This window comes from Trematomus bernacchii, unplaced genomic scaffold (assembly GCF_902827165.1).
Source record: "Trematomus bernacchii unplaced genomic scaffold, fTreBer1.1, whole genome shotgun sequence".
Classification (NCBI taxonomy): Eukaryota; Metazoa; Chordata; class Actinopteri; order Perciformes; family Nototheniidae; genus Trematomus; species Trematomus bernacchii.
In genome coordinates this window covers 13,385,963-13,405,434 of record NW_022987648.1, presented here as the reverse complement: position 1 = coordinate 13,405,434, position 19,472 = coordinate 13,385,963, and the positions used below count along the sequence as shown (strand labels likewise).

The 19,472-nt window shown below is 40.7% G+C and overlaps 1 protein-coding gene across 1 annotated transcript; it reads right to left on the bottom strand.

Annotated features, from left to right (window-relative positions):
- Positions 1 to 1,317: 1,317 nt before the first annotated feature.
- Positions 1,318 to 18,966, bottom strand: nxph2a (neurexophilin 2a). Its single transcript, XM_034134381.1, has 3 exons — positions 18,611 to 18,966; positions 18,343 to 18,492; positions 1,318 to 3,245 (listed from the first exon to the last, which is right to left on the bottom strand). The coding sequence occupies exons 2-3, from the start codon at positions 18,385 to 18,387 to the stop codon at positions 2,499 to 2,501; spliced, it is 792 nt and encodes a 263-aa protein (XP_033990272.1). The 5' UTR covers positions 18,388 to 18,492; positions 18,611 to 18,966; the 3' UTR covers positions 1,318 to 2,498.
- Between the last annotated feature and the right edge of the window lie 506 nt (positions 18,967 to 19,472).

Genomic DNA, 19,472 nt, shown 5'->3' with positions numbered 1-19,472 from the left:
TGGTGTTAATGATATCAGTGTTTAGCATGGGCAATTAGCTAACAAATTGAAAGTAATTTGTTAATTGCGTGCCTAATGATGTCACCACTGAAAAGCATGTTAGCATTCCTCTTTAGTTTTCAAGCATTTGGATGTGTGCAGCAGGGAAGGCCTGGCGTGGTTTGATGGCAGTAGGTGCCTCACCCTGATCAGATAAGAGTAATGGAAGCGATGAAAAGACCCCTGTCCCTGATGGCCACAGCAAAATGGATGTGCTCCCTGAGGTGTACCTCTGGTATCATCCACGCCTGTGGACACAGATTTATTGGCCATTAAAAAGCAACACTGAAATGTACCTCTTAAAATGGCGTGTTTATCCTGTTGAGAAGTCCTTGTAGGAATGAAACGAGACAACTGTGAGCACCGACAGACTGGGGCTGAGTAAATGTGACAATATGCTGTGAGCCAAGTTCAAATAAGGTTTTAATGCCATAAAAACCTAAATTGTTCTTTACAATTCCATTTGAACAAAAAATCAACCCCCTATGAAATCAAATATTCCAGAAAATGAACATTTGTACTTACACTATACACACAGCAGTGCTCTTTTTTTTCTTCTATTTTACAGGGGACACGGTTAAAACAAGGTTAAGCAAGCAGGAAATGAAAGTACAATCTGCAAGAATTACAGAAAAGGATATCAAAGCAATCTATACCTATAATCTATGAATGACATCTATCTACATAATATCGCTTAGCAAACACCAAAAATATGAACAGGATACTTATTGATATATTTCTCTTGAAAAATTATAATTAATTGACATTGTTTACTCCATTAGTAAACACCATTATTTTAGTTACACGTTAATACACAGCATTTGCACAAAGGAGTAGAACTAAAACATCAACATAGACCATCTCGGTTTTAATTATTTCCTTATATCATACTCCTCCTGTGTAAAAAGTGACAGGATAATTTACAGCTGATGGGGGGAAAAAGGTGAGATACAGAGAATAAAAGTAACATTGACAGAAATAATTGCCATGTGATTAGTCAGTGGCACATGCCCTAGTCTAAAAACCCTGGATATACGCAATAAACACAATTTTTGACATTTCATGGGTTGGTGGTTTTCAACAGAACCTTTTTCAAAATGGTTTAAGTGATTGCAAATTCAAAGCACATTTCACCATTTACTACAAGACTGGATGTGATCCACTTTTACACAAAAGTCAGTCAACTTAAGCCTGCTGTACAGTTGGGAAATGTATGACATTTTCACATGTAAGTCCCACTTCTCATTAAAATTCCAGACGGATTTTGTACTTTTCGCCTTTTTTTTTTTGGGTTTCTCCACTCTTAGTCTTAGCTAAATGAAATTTCCCAGGCTAATTAAAGCCTATTAAAGACAGGTAATGTCAGGGCTGGTGGCAGGACCATGACAAAGTGCTGATAATTGTCTGCCAGACTCACTAAATCCACCTGTCCTGCAATTATCGCCTCTCCCCCTCCTCTCCTGACACATTAATCCACTGCGGGGGTCTCTCGGCAGGCTGATGCCTCAAAGTGCATCCTGCAAACACAGATGTTGGATTTCAGACTAATTTAGCATACACATGCCTTGTGATGGTTGCAGCGGAAAACCGACACATTATAAGGAGCACAAAAGGCAGCAGCCAGGTTATACACGGATGGGTACCTACATACGAATGAGTAATGATTTACGATTAGGTTCTCTGCTTGCTGTTGGGATTAGATTTGTTGGAACAATTTATTTTGTCACGGGCACATAATCAATTGACTATTCCAGTCCTTATATAGAAAGACAAGAAATAAAATATAGATTGTGAGGCCATATTTCACAGCTACTTGAGAAAAATTGATCAAGCTAATCTGAATAGACTGCGTGCCTGTGTCCCGTTAACAAGTACAAATGGATATTAGCTCTACTTTCGAAGGCAATGAACACTTCATTTTGTCAAATCAAAACGTAATAATGTTTCAAAGGGGAAATATCTAATTTTATCCCGTGTTCAATTGAAACATCTTGGTAATTATTAACCTGATTCAAAGCCTTATCATATTTCATCCCATAATGGTTTCAGTGAGGTGAGGAAATCAATGTTGGCATCAATGCACTGAAGCTGGCTATGCACTTCCAACTGGGAGGCCCTCCTGCCTATGGACTAGCCTTGAAGAAAACATCTGGACAACATGCTAATTACACCAGCGGTTTACGGAGAACATGTGCTGTTGTGATGGGGAGGAGTCACCCAGGGTTGGTAGCTAGCTCTAAATCCCAAGTCAACCCCTAAAACCAAGTCCCTGAACACCTAACTATCTCAAGTTCTATATACAAAAGTTTATTTTTTTAACAATGCATCAAATCCCTCCAGAATGTGCCCCATTATAAGTTCCCACAACGTGTCTCAGGTATTTAGGTATTTCGGGACAGGGAGCTTAGAGGTTGACATTTACATAACTTTAAGGTTGATGCATACTACCAACAGCCAGATCATCCTGTGGAGGAGTAAGGTTGGTCGCTATGGTAGTTGTAGTCAGGGCATACCTTCTGCACCAGTTTATAGTCTACACTGTAAAAGGCTATATAGATGCATATGACTTTGAAGGGTTTGGAGCACAGCCAGGACACGTGGCTCTGCGTCTGCTCCTGATAGCACACCTTGGACGGGTCGAAGCTACACAGCGCAGTCTTCTTGTTGCGGTCCGTCTTCTCGTACTCGATGCGACAGTTGAACGATTTGGTGTCTTTGGTCTCCAGCGTGGACTGCTGGGCGATCTCGAACTCCACCACCTTGGAAGGCGGCACCAGGCTGACCGACACGTTCCCCAGGCCCGTGGAGTTGTGGCGGAAGTAAACACTAAAAGTGCCGTTCCCGTGGTCCACGATCTTCCCCGTGATCAGCAGGTTGAGTTTGACAGTCTTGATGTTGGAGTGGAAGTCCCCCCACCCGAACATCTTTTTGAACTTTCCGGTCTTGACGATGGGCCTGCGTTTAGTTCTGGCCTGTGCCCCCTGAGCATCTGTCTGGTTAGATAACCAGTCCCAGAAGTCCTCCATATTCTGTAAATATGTTATTTCCCTCATGTTACTCTTGAACCCGGGGGAGCCCTTGGCAAACAAGCGCAGGGGGTTGAGGATCCGTGGACTGGCACCCGTGGGAGAGATCTTCTGTTCGGTGTCAATGTCGGCCCACTCGATGAGCTCTGTGGCTCCTCTGTGCTCTTTCCTGCATGTGACCTGCAGATAAAACAAGAAAAGGTAGACAGAAAAACAACATAAGTCTTTTAAATAAAATGTATTTGTAATGCTAGTGCACAGTCCATAATGCACTTAATGTCTATAGTTTGAAAAGAACAAAAAATGCCTTTCACACACCATATCAGAAAAATCCAAGTAAATTCAACTCTGATTGACAACTGATTGCAGTGTAAAAATGCCACGGTAGCAGTTCAGCACAAAGGAGAAAGAAAACAGCACTTCAGCACAAAAGATGGAGGGCATGGAGCCACCCAGTTGTCACACATGTTAAGATTTACTTTAGGAAACGCTGAACTACAGCAAAGGTACCCATGGGAAACATTGTGTTTGGTAAACGTAAGCTTTGCAACTTCTTCAAACAGACGCTTGCACTTCAATCAGACTGCAGTAGGAGTGCTCAGTCTTTGAGAAAAATAAATGAAGAAACAGCTCAGCAGGGCCACTTCTTTTACACAAATAATAGGGAAACAAGTTTGTACTTTCAATAAAACTTAAGGAAAAATAAATTGCCAAAATTGCCAGTTGTAATTCACTCATCTTTAAATTTGGTTTCCTATGTCAAGAGTCCATAATGTAGACTCTGGTCTACCAGATCGGGAACATTAAAAGGGAATAAACAGCATTCAAGTTCTTTACAAAATACTTGTTAACAGAGCTTTATCAATGCTAAAAAACCCTTACAACGCAACTACTCATTTTTTGTTTTAAAAATACATACAGAATATTTTAAACACCATATTCCAGATACTTTACAAGGTAAAGGTGTAAAGAGTGCTATTTTCTTCTTGATTTTAACGTAAGCTCTGGAAAGTATGTATATTGCCAAGAATGAATGATTGTTCTAAAGATGAACACATCTGCATACCTTTTGCTATTCAACCTAAGCTAAACAAAGCTAAACTAAGCTGAACTAAGCTAAGCTAACCTGCTAGTGTTATTTTAATGTTACCTTAATGTGGAATCTTATCACCTAACTCTTTGAGAAAAAAACAAATAAAGAATATTTCCCACACTGTCAAACCATTTATTAAAACTCATATCAGAGCGTCATGGATGTGTAATGTCAGATGTTAACAACACTTTCAACTTGCTATGTTTAAACCACAAGTTAACTGAGTCACGCCACTCTCTACACAATGAGCTTCGCTTGTCTTACTTTTGAGTTTTGTAACCTATGACAGCAATAAAAAACACAACTATTTGCTATTGAAGCTTCTGGAATGGCTGAAACACTGCCAAGTCTTAAACTCTCTTAAACGTCAGTAAGACAATCCCTTGTTAATTTGATGTTAAGGACGCTTTGGTGTGTGTGGAGGCTGAGGATGCTGGCAGGCCTGTGCAGTACACACAGTTGGCATTCCTTCACAGTACCCAGGATGAAAGAGAAAGGGGCTGAGGTTGGTCAAGGGAGTTTGGATTAAGACAGAAAGGCACATTTGTGACTATGACCCTAAGTTATATGTGGGACAGTTCCACTAGTTTATCAAACCTGAACTAAAAACTATTCATAGATGCTAGCAGCACCAAAGATGGTGAAATATCAAGAAACAGCGTAAAGGAAATCATTTTGGATGCAGCGATGAACTTCAGCTAGGCTCCTACATTTGCATAAGTCTTGTAATATTTAGAGCGACTTGTCAGATTCCATGACAATGCAAATCCCCTGGACTTAACATGTGAGCAGGTCTTACATCAGTCGGGCTATTCTAAGATAAATGAATAAGAACTTTGGCTCCCAACAATAAAACAGGCTTCCACAGTAGCATTGCAAAGTGTAAGTGCTAATCCAGACGCAGCAATGAACTGTGATCCCTCCTTGTGGCTTTTTAGCTTCAGGAGCCATTCCTGGTCCACTTCAGATAAAGCTTTAATAATTCATGGCAATAAGCTTAGCTAGTTTTATTAGTAATTAGTAGTCCCAGCTTTCCCCGGGCCCGGTTGTAGGGATCACTGAGAGAAGCAGATGTTGAAAGCAAGCGGCTGTTTGAGTTCTCACTGAGCTGCACTTGCAGACTAATTATAATTTCGCTGTGAGCCTAACTGAGGCACATGTGTACAAAGCTAACAAACTAGGTCTTCCTGCTACGATTTGTTTTGTCACATTCCTATAAATCTCCCTAGTCGGCTGGTAAAAGGTCTAATAATTAGAGCTTTTTCTCTACTTGGCTGCTTAAGTCCCACACCGTAGTAACACAGGACGTAATGGCTCGGCTATCTGGGTATGTAATGTGAAATCAATGCGTCTCCCACGGACAGTGAGCCTGACCCATCCATCAGCCCTCACCAAGCTTAATTAAGACAGTTGCTCCCTGTAAACAGGGATGAATGAGGCAACACTGTAATAATGTCCCTCTGCGTGGCTCATCACATTCACCGTCGTTTAATCAACCAATTCCAGTGGCACTATTCCCTCACGGATACTGCCACTTAGTAATACCTCTTGTGAGTTCAGCCGTTAATTTGATTTGACTCTTACAACACCACAATAACAGGCGATGCCGGAAAAAACATTAAAATCGGTGGGACTGCGGGCTCCCAACAGGACCATTTCCTCACTGCTGCAGCAAAGAGGACGTAGCACCCGTCTTCCCACCAGCCCCAGCCGTTATATCCGTTACACATTGGGTGTCATGCTGCGCAGCTTAAGGGGTGAAACCAAATGTTGTCGTTCAGTGTAAATCTCAGGTGAGCTTTGTATAGGGTGATTATAATGGAAATGAGAGAGGAGTTTAAGTATGATGAGCAACTGGGGAAATTGCTGTGACAACAAGGGGATCAGCATAGGGATATCTAATACTTATATGCCCCGAGAGAGATGAAGCACGGGGAACTTGAAAGCTCGCACTGACACACTGGCTTTGGTTTCCTTCTCCCTCGCTGTCTCCGTGCACCAACACACACCTCGTTAATTTAGGCGGAAGTGGTGTCTCCTTAAAACACACTAAAGGAATATGAGTTTTTGTATAACGCAACGCTGTGGAGAGAAAAAAAAAAAAAAACTGGCAAGGTCTGATGAAGGAGAATCAACAAAAGCTTAATTAAGATTTCTTAATCGCTGCTGCCGGGCTAGAGGCGTTTCGGGGCGACTTGAAACAAGACATTATTATGATAATAACTGCAGACTTATGGAGCTGAAAACACCAGACCTCATTTCAACAAGCACTAGGCAAAGTGACGTGGATATCTGTCTGTGGTTTAGCTTCTTCCTTTTCTACTAGTACATCCATAACAAATACAGAGAGGTGCATTAACCTTCCACTCACAAGCAAAGATATTACAAGAGCAGTCAAAGGTGTATGTGGCTTATAAAAGAGAAGTGATACAGCTGAAAACAAAAAGTGGATTTTGTACACTTTACTGTTAGTTAATGTACAAATAATAATAATCAATTTACATGACTGTGTACAAGGTGTGCTGACTGCTGTTGTTAATTAGTTTTGCAAAAGCTATGGGATTTTAAGGATTGTTCACACATTTTACACCATCATTTCAATTCAGATACAGAATTGTCTGAAAGTAAATTCAATACATTATAAAACGAAGACCTTGGGAAAGCTGGCATCATTATTTTATGATAGGCAGATGTTTTAACCAAAGTTTATGAAATAATAAAATGCAAGTTCTATTGAGTTTGGGAAGGTTCGACCTAAAAGTCTAGATGTCACTGACAGGCTTTCACTTATTAAATCAGTATAAAATGCACATTATTTATACTTCTATACGTCTGCAGCCTTTTATCTTAGGTTACAGGCAATTATTGTGCAAAAATATCTTCAAACTGGATCAAATTGTCATATTCTTTTAACACTGTGTCAAAAGCACATTCACAGCTCAGCAAATCTTTCTGTCCATGCATTAATAACATGGAATTTACTTTCAAATATTGTTAACGTTGAAGTATTTTACAAACTGTAAAGTATGTTGATTTACATTCATGTTTTTTTTTTAATCTTCTGTGTTCTAAATACCTTCCTGGCTGAATAAAACATGCACAAAAATCTTTAGAGAATCCTAAGAGCATGATCAAGTCTCTCCTCACGCTACATGCATCATATATTTGATTTCCTGTTATGTCTATCAATACCAGAAGTATTAGTGGAACTAAGATACTGACAGCGGTCTGAGCAGCAGCGAGCCACACGCAGAGTCAGGATGAATCAGACTCCTCATTCATCTGTAATGAGCATTATGGAGCTGGCTGCCCGCTTGTCCCGTGGGTAGACATATCTTTTAGAGGCCTGACATAAAGGTAATTGCCACAGTGACCAGAACTAGCCTCTAGAAAGTTATTAAGAAGCCAGTGACATCTGGCTTGTGGATCATCTGAAGAGATGCCATTAAAATGTGTTTTCAGCGAGCAGCCGGCGACGTTGTGCACGGCCGCGATGGTTTCTGGGCCACGGGCAAGGCTACAGTGATGTGTTGATGGAATCTCTCTTAAACCTGGCATAGTTGACACGTGGCCCTGACTTTATCTTTTTTCTGTTCTGCGTGTTATCCTCTGTCATCCTCATCACCGAGCACCTCGTATCGGTCGGCTAAAATAATTTGTTTTTTTTAGTTTTCTAGGGTTGAGTTTTTTCCAGCACATAAGGTCGTGATATGCGTCGGGGGAAAATTGGTTTCAGGCATCTTCCTCACAATAAACAAAATGGGCAATTAACCTGCTCATCAGTGCAAGCAGAGCTATTCCAAAGATGCACTCCACTGTTCTTCATGGATTTATCTGTGCAAATTGACCTCACTTTGGTGGTGCAATTCATTTCTCTGCTAATTTTCTGTGTCTGAAGCTTCATTAACTTGATGCGCTTCCACGTAGTAAAAATCTGGACGCCCCGTGGAAATTACACCGGCTCCCCCACTGCCTAACGGTAACACTTCCTCAGCATTACTGCAGCACAACACCTGCCATATTAGAGCCGCTCGACCGCTATACTGCTAGCATTAGATGGTGAATTGAATGCAGCCTCTTGCTCCCAAGCATCCAACATGACAAGCGGCTCCGCTCACTCACTCACGATAAAACCATTCTCAACCCTGCAATCCCCTGCCCTGCGTCCTTCCCCAGCCATCTTCCTCCTGATGTTACAGGGCATATCATTTGTAATGATTCACACCCAGAGCCGGTTCCAGCAGAGAAGGCCCTGGAGGCGCTTAGGCAGCCCGGAGTCTACACGCCGCTGAAGAATAGATTGGTGCTCTGATCGCTGGAACAGCCTCACGCTCCAGAGCCATCACTTTTAATCAGAGGCCGTCCAGGGAAACACATGGCAGGTGCTTCAGCGCTGTGGTGGATCGCAACAGCAAATCCACACCGGGGGCACCTTACCAATCACAGCAGGCTATGGTTAGTGTGTGTGTAGCATATCTACTCTCCTCCTGTATAATCCTTGAGGCCATTACCACCTGACCTCTGTGAGAATGAGGCAGACCTCAGACTGTAATATCTTAACACTTCTGCTTAAGATGTTATTGATCCTATATTGAACTTGTGGTGGAATTCATAATCTGCACGTCATCATTTGAGGTGAATATTAAGAGCAGCCAAGTTAAGGTGACATACAATACATTGTAGATAAGACACTTTTTTCTACCAGACACTTTTTCTCTCATGATGCTATGGACACTTTTGCACTACTCTATATATTTGTACTGTTTAAATATTTTGTAATATCTTCCTATTCATCCGTTTAGCAGTCTTGTCCGCTAGACCTGTGACTGTTATTTTTTCTATACTGTAGTTTCTGTCTATTTTTATTTATACCTCTGAATGTGTGTATATGTGTGGAAATATATACATATACGCATTTAAACCCGCCTTTAGAGTGGGTTTCAATGCGTGAATGTATGTATATACTCATATGTATATATTTATTTTTATATCTTTTGTATTCTCTGGGATGATGAGAAACAGAAATTCGATCCCCCAGTCTGTGTCACGACCTCGACACAGACTGGAGAACCCAAATGCACGACCCAGAGACAAAGTCTTGAATGTAACAAATTATGTATTTTTAATTTCAAAGAACAAAAATCCCTCTTAACAGAGTAGGTAACAGAGTAGGTACTAGAATAACAAAAAGCGCGCACAAGAAGGATTAACTTAAGTCTACAAAAATAGCAAAATAACACAACCTGACTTGACTGGACTCAATCCTCTATTTGCTGAGGCCTGGCATGACCATTCGTGGCAAACAAACAAGACGAACTGACACGGGACAGGGGAAGACAGGACTATTTAAACATGAGGTGAGGGGCAGTCAGGGGCGGGGCAGACGCTGACGATGGCGGAAGTAACAGGGCGTGGAATGAGAGACGTAAGTACAAAATAAAACAGGAAAGGGAAAACGAGACGTGACATAAATAGACAGACATGACATGACGTGAAATAACATGAAAACCTGACTAGACTTGGAATGACAGACAAAATACATAAACATAACTAACAAATTGACGAGACATAACAGTCTGTATTACACAAATAGAGGAATTTACAATAAAGTTGACTTGACTTTGGAAATGGATATTTAGAGACTTTATTTTTTACAATTTCTTAAAATGATTTCTTACTGCTTCTTCAATACTTTTATGTCCACTTTCTTTTTTATAATGCTGGTACTTTTTTTTACACAGATGCATACTTATTTTACTTTATTAACGAGTGCTTGCATTCTTATTTATTCAATCTACACTTTTTGTTTTTGTCTTTTATCCTCTTTAGAACTTTGACTGTACATTTCCCCACTGTGGAAATAATAATGTTTTTTTGTATTCAGATTTAATGCAATTGTGACGCATCCTGTCAACACCTCTGTGCGTTGACAGCAGACCAGCTTCTCCCTGTCTTAACATTTTGAACAAGTGTTGATGGTGTGAGGAGAGGGAATGGCAAGCTCAAAGGAAATGATGCTGATGTTTTCACTAATATCATCACAGCATCATCAACACTTGGTTATCTATACAGCACATCCGCTCCACCTCTTACTGTTAACAGATGTGCTGAGAAAAAACAACCTGAATCGTTGTCATGAAAGGTAGAATATAACGAGTGTGTTAGCGCTGTCGAGACGCTCAGGTAGAGAGGTGAGGAAGCACGCGTTGTCAAAGTGAGTGACATTGAAAACAAACTGTTATTCAAATTGCACACGAATGAATAATAATTGTGCCAATTTGGTATCTTTTTCACATTTCATTTAATCCAAATACACTTCATTCCACATAAGAAATGCAGTATGTTTTGCCTTTAAGAATGCACCTGACAGTTCCATTACTTATTTTAAACATTTCCAAATGGATCATGTGACATGTTTGTCTTATGATGAATGGCGCAGAACATCAGTCTCTCTAATGCCATAAACAAAAGCATAAACGTAGCCTAATACTCGGTAATATGTGCAATGATCAAATGATGTGTAATGTAAGCCTAAAGATGAATAAGGTGGCAGAGGAAAATAATAAAAATTGTGTAAATGTAAATCAAAGTAGAATTTTACAGCGATTACCAATGTTTGAATTTTTTGCCAGATGATGATTTTTATGTTTTGAGAACCACCTCATAAAGCATTCACCTTGCAGAGGTGTCCTTGAGCCAGGCACAGTATCTCTATCAGCTCCACAGCTGTTGATCTGACGCTGTCCATGACCTCTGACCTCTCTTGTAGAGAAGTAAAAATGCTTTACAAGCCTTGATAATTATATAATAAATTGTTGTTATAAATATCCAGACGACTCAAATGAGGATTCTCTGTCCTTGTTTTAATTTCTGACATAAATACAACAAAGCAACGTGTGCTCGTAAAGTTATAACGCATGTGAACCCCACATTAATCTGTTTTTAGGAGCCACACATGTTGTGGCAACAGCATCTGACTGCTCATGTCACTCTGAGCTGCTCACATCCTATGATTAGCATAAATTACAGCACGTAACATAACCCTCCTGTGGCTAGCATAAACCCTCCGATGTGAGTTATTAGTCATGTTTACAGTGTCACAATCTTCTCTCTTCCTCTCCTCCCAGCAGCTGACACTGACTGAAACCAGGCCTCACTTCACCTTTTCCTTCATTGGTTGAATTATATTGGTTGTGGTGTGTACTTGAATCGTTGTAGTGAAGCATTTAGTATCATTAAAGAGTATTTCTCGACAGTACACTAAACTGCACACAGTTACCTCTCCTGCAGTTTGGACACTGGCAAGAAACATTTGTAGAAACATGTTTCCTAATAAACAGCACAAATTCTAAAAATGATACCACGTTTAGCTCCATCCTCATAGCATTCCTACTGAAAAGTATATCAACTTAGTGGCCTGTTCTTTTATACATGGAACAAATCAGTTAAAGTCACCTTCACAGCTTCATGTCAATGTCTTCTACGGGCTCAACTAAATCCATCATCTTTCATTTTGTAGAATTTGCAACTGAAATCTGGCATACACAAAGTGTTGACACAAATTGCCGTAATGCAGAGCAAGTTGGAGTCAAAATGCTATCTTGCATGGAAGCCGGGACATCCAACCACAACACAAAGGCTTGAAGAAAGGCAGGGTCAATAACACACAGCATCCAAACTCGTGTTACTGCTTCACTATAAAAACCAGATTGCTCAATTTCAGGCAGCAGGAAGTGAAAGCAGCTCTTTATAGTGTAGTTGATTTTAAACCCTTGGGATGTGTCATATTTGTGTTCCAAATAAAAAGTAGCAGCCTTTTCCCTATTTTCCCTTCTTTATATGGACTGAAGCATGTTTTAAATTGGTCTTAACTTGACCATTCAAATGCTCCCAAAGTGTTCCCCCACTGTCATTATAAAGATGGAAAGACTTGGAAAGAGCCCACGGAAAAGCTGGAACGGTCCACTTGTGTCAATACTGGAAAGTGATGGCAATATTTTACGATTTACAGCCAGAGAGGGAAGTGGTGGATTAAGTAAAGGTAGCAATATTCCACAAAGACTAATCATTCTGCATTCAGCATTAAACTACCAGCAACATTTACACATTTCTTTTCTATGGCAGAATGGACCCTGCTGTTATATGATTGCGTATTATATTGTTGGGTTTACATTACTGATGCATGAAGATCTAGGCAATACTGAACATTTGTTTTAATCCATCTGTTTAAGATAGATCATTCAATGGGGAGTTTAATTTTTATTTGGATTTAATAAACTGGCTTGCATTAAAGATTTTTTCTCAGATTTTGGTCAAAATAATAAAATATGCCCTTAAACTGGACTACAAATATGTAAGTAAAGTACAAACGCTTAAAAATGTCACTTACAGAAGAAAGAAGTACAGAACCAGAATTATTGTTCTAAAGCTGTTTGCAACCATAACCAGTCATTTCCATGGCTGCAGAAGTGCATGTTGCAATATACACAACTATTTATTTACAAGTGACTTAATCATTTTTAAAGAGAATCTTTATAATTCTATGAACATTAAATGTGGATTCAATGCTTTCTCTGCATTAAAATGGATTGAAAAAATATGAGTTGCTCGGCTGCAATTGAGAATCACTTGAACATTATTGTCACCGACATGGGTGGCAAAGCCGGGCTGGCAAAAGTGTGATGGTCGGTGTGGAACGTTTTTAAATGCAGGGATAATGTCAGGTGTTCAGAGTGTTAGCAAAGATCCACTAGAAGAGAAGAAGGAGAGCGACGGGCCTTCAGGTAATCTGGATACTTGTGTTATCTCTGCACCTGCCACATGTGACAGCAGCAAAGCCCTGAACACTTCACTTTTAGGCAGGTGTTACCTTTCAACGCATCATCAGTTTCATAATCCCCTTACATGGTCAAAGCATCAACTCCATGTGCTGTAGCTCCTGACACCTGCAGCACACACCATATGTCTGATAGCAGGGATTCGGGAGGATAATACCACAAAGTATGTTGGACTCAGGGTAATTATCATTCTCTTGACCAGTTTTTGACACCTACTACTTTGTACAACAAAGAGGAACATGCTTGTAAAACTCCTCAGCTAATACTTTAGTGTATTCGGACATGAACACTTCAAGGTTCCACTATGAATCTCTCCGCTTTCATCCCAGGAAGACGTAATCATCATTTCTTTGCACGTTTTTTCTCACTGAGCTTTTCGTGTGTGACAACTTCATTTTTTTTGTTTCTTCTTCTCTTCAAATCCATGCTGCGAATAATACGGGGTGTTTTATTCAAAAATGTTTTCACTTGATTTGCTCAAACGTACGTCCACTAAATTTGACAGAGCAAATGTTTCTGTTCTCAAAGCAGATTGCGCCTCGGCTGATTTCACAGAAACGGCTCCCTTTGAAGAAGAAACGGGAGTGGGGAAGACGTTGCTTTCCTTTCTCTCAGAGTAGCTCTGAAGACAGGTACTTCACAAGAAATATACAAAGACAGAGGGGGGGCTGACACTGCTTTGTTAGGGCTGGTAATGACAAGCTGAAAAGGAAAGGCCTCAAAGCCCAGAGGCAAAGGAAAGAAATGCAAAAGTGAGGATAATCAGAAAGGAGATTTATTCTACTTATTCCAGAACTGTCGCACCTTGCCTTTAACAGGAAAGCAACGCAGTTTTAATTAACGAGGTCAATCACTTTCCCCAGCTCTGACATGTAGTGAGATTGCCTTCAAAGTACCAAACAAGGTGGTAATTAAGAACTTTACATGTCAGAGTGCTGGGGAACTGGCAGCAACTTGGCTTCTAGAGAAAGCGCAGCTGATCCTGAGTCAAACACAAATGTAGAACTTACAGCTATAAAACTGTTGCAGCTTTTGATTTACGACCAGATTCCTCATGGGATATTCTGTCACCAAACATGAAACAGTCAAAACCCCTGCTGTATGTGAAGTGATCTCCGCCCTTTTTTGTTGTTGCAGCACAGCAGTGGATACAGCGCGGTTGTGCTTCAGAGATAGCTGGATGTTTCTGAGCCTGCAGAGCGGTAATGACAATGCTTTAAGGTAGCGGAGCCTCCAGCTCTCACGCTGCCTCGGGCTGCACATTGGCCATAAACATTCATAGCTGTGGACCAAGATCAGGAAATTCAAAATCATATTAAACATAATGTTTCCTGCACCGCAGTGGGGGCGAGTTGCTGTTAAAGAGCCGCTCAGAACTTCACTTCATCATATCATGAGAGCAGCTCATGGGGGGAGGGGGGGAGTAATCACACTGCTCATAATTGTTTGAGTTAAGTCTTTAATGGTCCATCCAGCAGCCAGATTATGGTTATCGTCAATGCAAAAGGGCAATTGCGTCACACCTTTCAATCATTTGGGACTTTCTTTCTTGTCATTTCGGGACCTTTATCAAGGATTTATTGCCAGTACACACACAACTATGATTGATGATTGGAAAAGGAATAGGTTGCGGGGGCTCAATACATGCAGTCAATACAACCTGTAGTGCCTGCGAGACACATTTGAGGGATTTACCACGCACAAATGGCAACCTTTCCTTCAGAGGTCCGAGACAACATGCAGGCCGAGGACTGCAAATGCCACAGACAGTATTGTTTATGAGGGATTATCTAGTCAAGCCTTCTGGCCAGAAAGATTGTGACCCCAATATGAGCACAGATACACATCAGCACCATAAAAGCTCTCAAAATGATTCCTGGAAGGCAGCACATGCATACAAGCCCTCCTTCACTCCGTCAATCCATGTTTAATCACTTCCACAGAAATTTCTGTCGGCCCGCTTGACATTTTTCTCGCATATTTCTTCCTCTCTACCCACCCAATTTCTCTGGTGGGTTTTTGAAGACTTAAGTTTTTTTTTCCTTCTTTTTGCTCTCTTTCTTACAAGGCAAATCCTGGGAGAGGTTGATGTGAAGACCAGGCAGAGCAGGGATGTGAAGAATATAAACACATTTTTTTTTATTGTCCAGAGGGAAAGGGAGAGGAGGGGGTGCAGGGGGTTGGGCGACGGGGTCTGTAAAAGAGACGAGGACCTTATCACAGCCCAGCAGCTCTGTAATTCGCCGCCATGATAAAGTGGCAGCACGGAAAACCTTACAAGGCTGGCACAATCCAAAGACGGATTAGGTTTTTCTGACATAAGCTTCCTGAAAAACTAATCAATCAGCCCATGCAGTATTATCAGAAGCGTGAGATTAAAGAGCTGCTCCTAATCCCCCCACTGTACATTTTATTACTCTTCCCAGTGTTAGTTGCCTTTAAATATACAATAAATAAATAATAAAAGCAAACCTAATTGAGCATGGGGAAGGGAGAAAAGGGTTAAAGAGCCCTGAGAGAGGGAATTTATGTAGAATTTGTGTTTTGTTATGAAGACAGGAATAAAACTGTTGTCCTTGCCGGAGCTTTTCCGACTTTGAATAGAGCCCCACTGTCTCACCAGCACTGCAGAGAAAAAACACAAGCGGGGGGAAAAAACTAAAACAAGGCAGATTCTTAAAAATATATTATTGGCCAAAACCAAACCCCTTCTTCTTCTAATGGTTTTCCACTTTCATTGATTGGTGAACAGATAAATAATCAAGCAGCTACGTGTTAATAAATGAAGACATAACTGTGCAAATGAAGGCTAAATCCTTTGGGAAATGACTTGTAATCCCTTAAATCAGTGCACATCAAAGTTGCAACGATTGAACTCCGAGCATGCAGCGGATCCAGAGGACGAGACATGTTCAGCTTACGAGGAACCAGCTAAGCTTTGTCTCTTTGATGCGTCACACCCTTCTAGGATGCTGGCCACGGCCCCTGCTCAGTGCGACCCTGGGCGGCGCTCACTGGAACGCAGGGGGGTAGATATGCATTTGACACCGCAGATTCTTCCTGGCACGGGCCACATGGACGCTTGGCATAACATTACCAAAGAGCTCCAACCCCGGCAATAAGATACAAAGGCGTAATAGACTTTGTCTCCTCGTTCTTAATCCGGAGCAAAAAAGAAGGCAGGGAGCAGGGCTCTCAAGTATGTTTTTATCTTCATCTACATTGTTCTGCTGTCATTGCACACAGGATAACTGCAGCAGATGTCACAGGGAAGAATGGATTCTCCCAGGATGGCTTTGACCCTCTTATTTGTCCCTGGGGTACAGCACAGATGCTAAGGCTGGGGTTACATTTTCACCATTTGATTCATGTTCTGGGTGTTTTTCTGTATGAAGAGGCCAGAGGGAAAAAAGATTGTTGTGTGAAGGGTTCTTGTTTTGGATGATGCAGCCACGAATATGCAACAGACTGTGAAGCCTCTAGTTAGAACAATGCATCCTTCAGTTTCAGTTGTCTGAGGCGCACCATGGGATGCCTTGGCTTGAAATCTAGCCATGAAACTTTGCCAAATGTCCCCAATCCTTACAGGAAACTATCCTATAAAGCAAATGCTAAGAAGGTTTAGCAGGTAAGGAAGTTTGGTGCATATGTAATGCGTTTATCCTGGTATTTAAACATGTTCTACTCTCTTTGAAGGTGTGGGAATATTGATAACGGCCAATTTGTCCCCAGTCAGACAGTGGTGGGTCTTCTGGGAGGGGAGCTGCTGAGGCATATGAAGAGAACCTCTCCAGGGAGGCAGCCTGTCTCCCTCTCTGGAGGCAGAGCTCCCAAAAGGCAAATGGCTGATTACAACAGCACTCTGGCGCTGCATCGGCACAGTTCAGGGCTATCTTTAAAGAAGCCCTCTTTGACGATAGCAAAGATGTGAAGAACGCCTTCAATGAAATGGCATTTTCTGCTCAGGTCTGATCACGGCAAGAGTCCGTGGAGCAAAGGATGATCATGATAAAGCCTACACACTTTATTCAGCTGCCTTTAGGATAAGACCTTCATATTTCCCTAAGGCTTTTGATCCTTTTGGAGAGTTTATTCCTGCAATAATAACAGAATTAGACTACAGAAAGAGTCTGTGAAGGAGCTTAAAGGCAATCAATCTTTGGTAAACACTAATAAGGTCGCACAAATTCACAGGGACTTTTGATTTTATCACATTGTAGAATACCTAAAGGAGGAACAGCGCAGGCTTTGAAAACATGTGGGTTCTCCCATTTTTACTTAAATTCTAGGTTGTCATTTTATTATTGTTTGTATTCTGGCGTCAATTTTAGTACGGCTCAAGACATTTCACGGGTGTCCAGGGTTCAACACAGAGGTGGAACTTTGTTCAAGCCTGAAGGCAAAATAAATGAAAATGATTTGCCAACCACAAACTTTTATGCAATAAAGCTCCATAAATGAATTGGCAGTTGGTTTTGTTGAGTCATAAGCCAAATAACAGAGGTAAACGAATAACATAATAAATATACAACTCTCAATGGTAACAAAAAATAAAAACTCTGCAAGCAGACATGTTAATAAATGTTATTTCATTTTCAGTGAAAAGTTAATTGATTTTAAAACTACATTACCTCCACGTCTCAATTAAGAATACTGCAGAATGATGACATTAAGCTCACATTAACCTGCAATGTGAATGTTTTTTACAAATAGACATGAATTTATGTTTTCTATATTTAAATGTTGCCTTAGTACAAATTCCCACTAAGCCAAAGTTCATTCAGATGCTATTAGGCAAATTAACTGCCTATGGTATAACAGTATGAAAAAGTCTTGAAAATGAAATAAATCAATTTGAATCCAGTAGTTCAGAAACTCATTTGTGTTTCTGAAATATTTGTAATATTTGCTACAGAAACTATTATATCCTTTTAATTGTAGAGGTAATGAATATGTTATTAAAATATGGTTTTAGGTAAATGTATTCAATAAATTCATCCAACACAAAACAAGCCTATGAATGAGCAGTTCATGTCAGACAACACATTTTCTGCTGATGGCAGAATGACCATGAATTTATTGAAATAAATATTACATTGCATGAGCTATGTAAAGCATATCTATAGTTACTTACAATTAAAACAAAATATACACCGCATACATGGAAATATGTCTACATATATATAAACCTGAGAGTGAGACGAACAAATACCTAGCAGCTTTATAAAATAATGATTAAAAAATCTGCACAAAGCTAATTATTGTCTCTAACTTTCTCTTTATAACCTTCTTAGTCACAGACGTCTACATACTCTGTGTATTGTCATTCAGTAATCTCAAAGCTCACCTGGTGCAGGAGGAACAGAAACAGGAATGTTTGCAGAGCTCTCATCTTCGGTGACTTCTCGACTTATTCAAAATGAGCGGCGCTTAAATCCTCACTGGGAGATTTGGAGAGGGGCAGACGCACATGCCGTTGTAGCATTGCTGTGATCACCTGCGAGAAAAGTGACAAAAATGCACGACGTGAATTCAATTATAACCCAAATATTAAAATGTGGGATGACCTCAAACATTGTTGAATCTTATCTTTAAGATAAAAAAGTTTTCCTTACCGTTTTTTTCTGAAATGCAATACCTCACTTAATTGTGTAAGGCGGTTGCAATCATCCTTGTTCAATACACTGTCTGGAAAGAGTCTTAAAATCCTCTAAAACGTCTCCGTCTGTTGGGATGTTCAGTGAGTTTCGCTTTAGCAGCTGGGACACTTGGATTTCTCTGCAAACAACGGCTTCATTCAGTAGACTCCTCTAAGTTGCGAATCGAGCCCAAACCGAAATAAACCGAGGACTATGTTTCCTCCTACTCCCGAGTAATGTTAATACATTGACGAGGTGCGCGGTAAAGTAAAGCCAAGTGAGCCCGGATCCGGGTGTCAGGACTGCAGTCAGTCCGGCAGCCGTGCGCTCTCTTCAGCTCGACTTGATTTCAGTGCGCAAAATCCTGCGCTGCGCGTCTGGAGACTCCAAGGTCGGCGCGCATCCGTGCAGAGAGTCAGACCAAAGACCTACCTCTGAAGTCTCACTCCCTCCGTCTGTGAGACAAGTAAGAGGCTTGATGTCACTGTTATCAGCTTTTGTTCAGCACGCATCCCCATTTAGTTTTAACCCTTTAAACGTGTAATCTCGCTTTAAAAATGAATAGTTTTCACTGTGTCATAGTGTTTTAGTGATGAGTTACTAGATCAGAGTAAACGTTACCATGATTGCCTTGCACACTGTGAGATGTTTCTTATGGTCTACTATGCTTACACAACTTTTATTTGTTGCTACACATTAATGAATTCAAGGGCTGTTTCAATCATGGCACTAAAAAACACGACGGTGAGCGATCTTTATACATTTGAGAACTGGCTGACACAGCACTTCTGACCACACAGTGCCGACTGCAAAAGGTCAAATTGTGCTGATGGCTGTT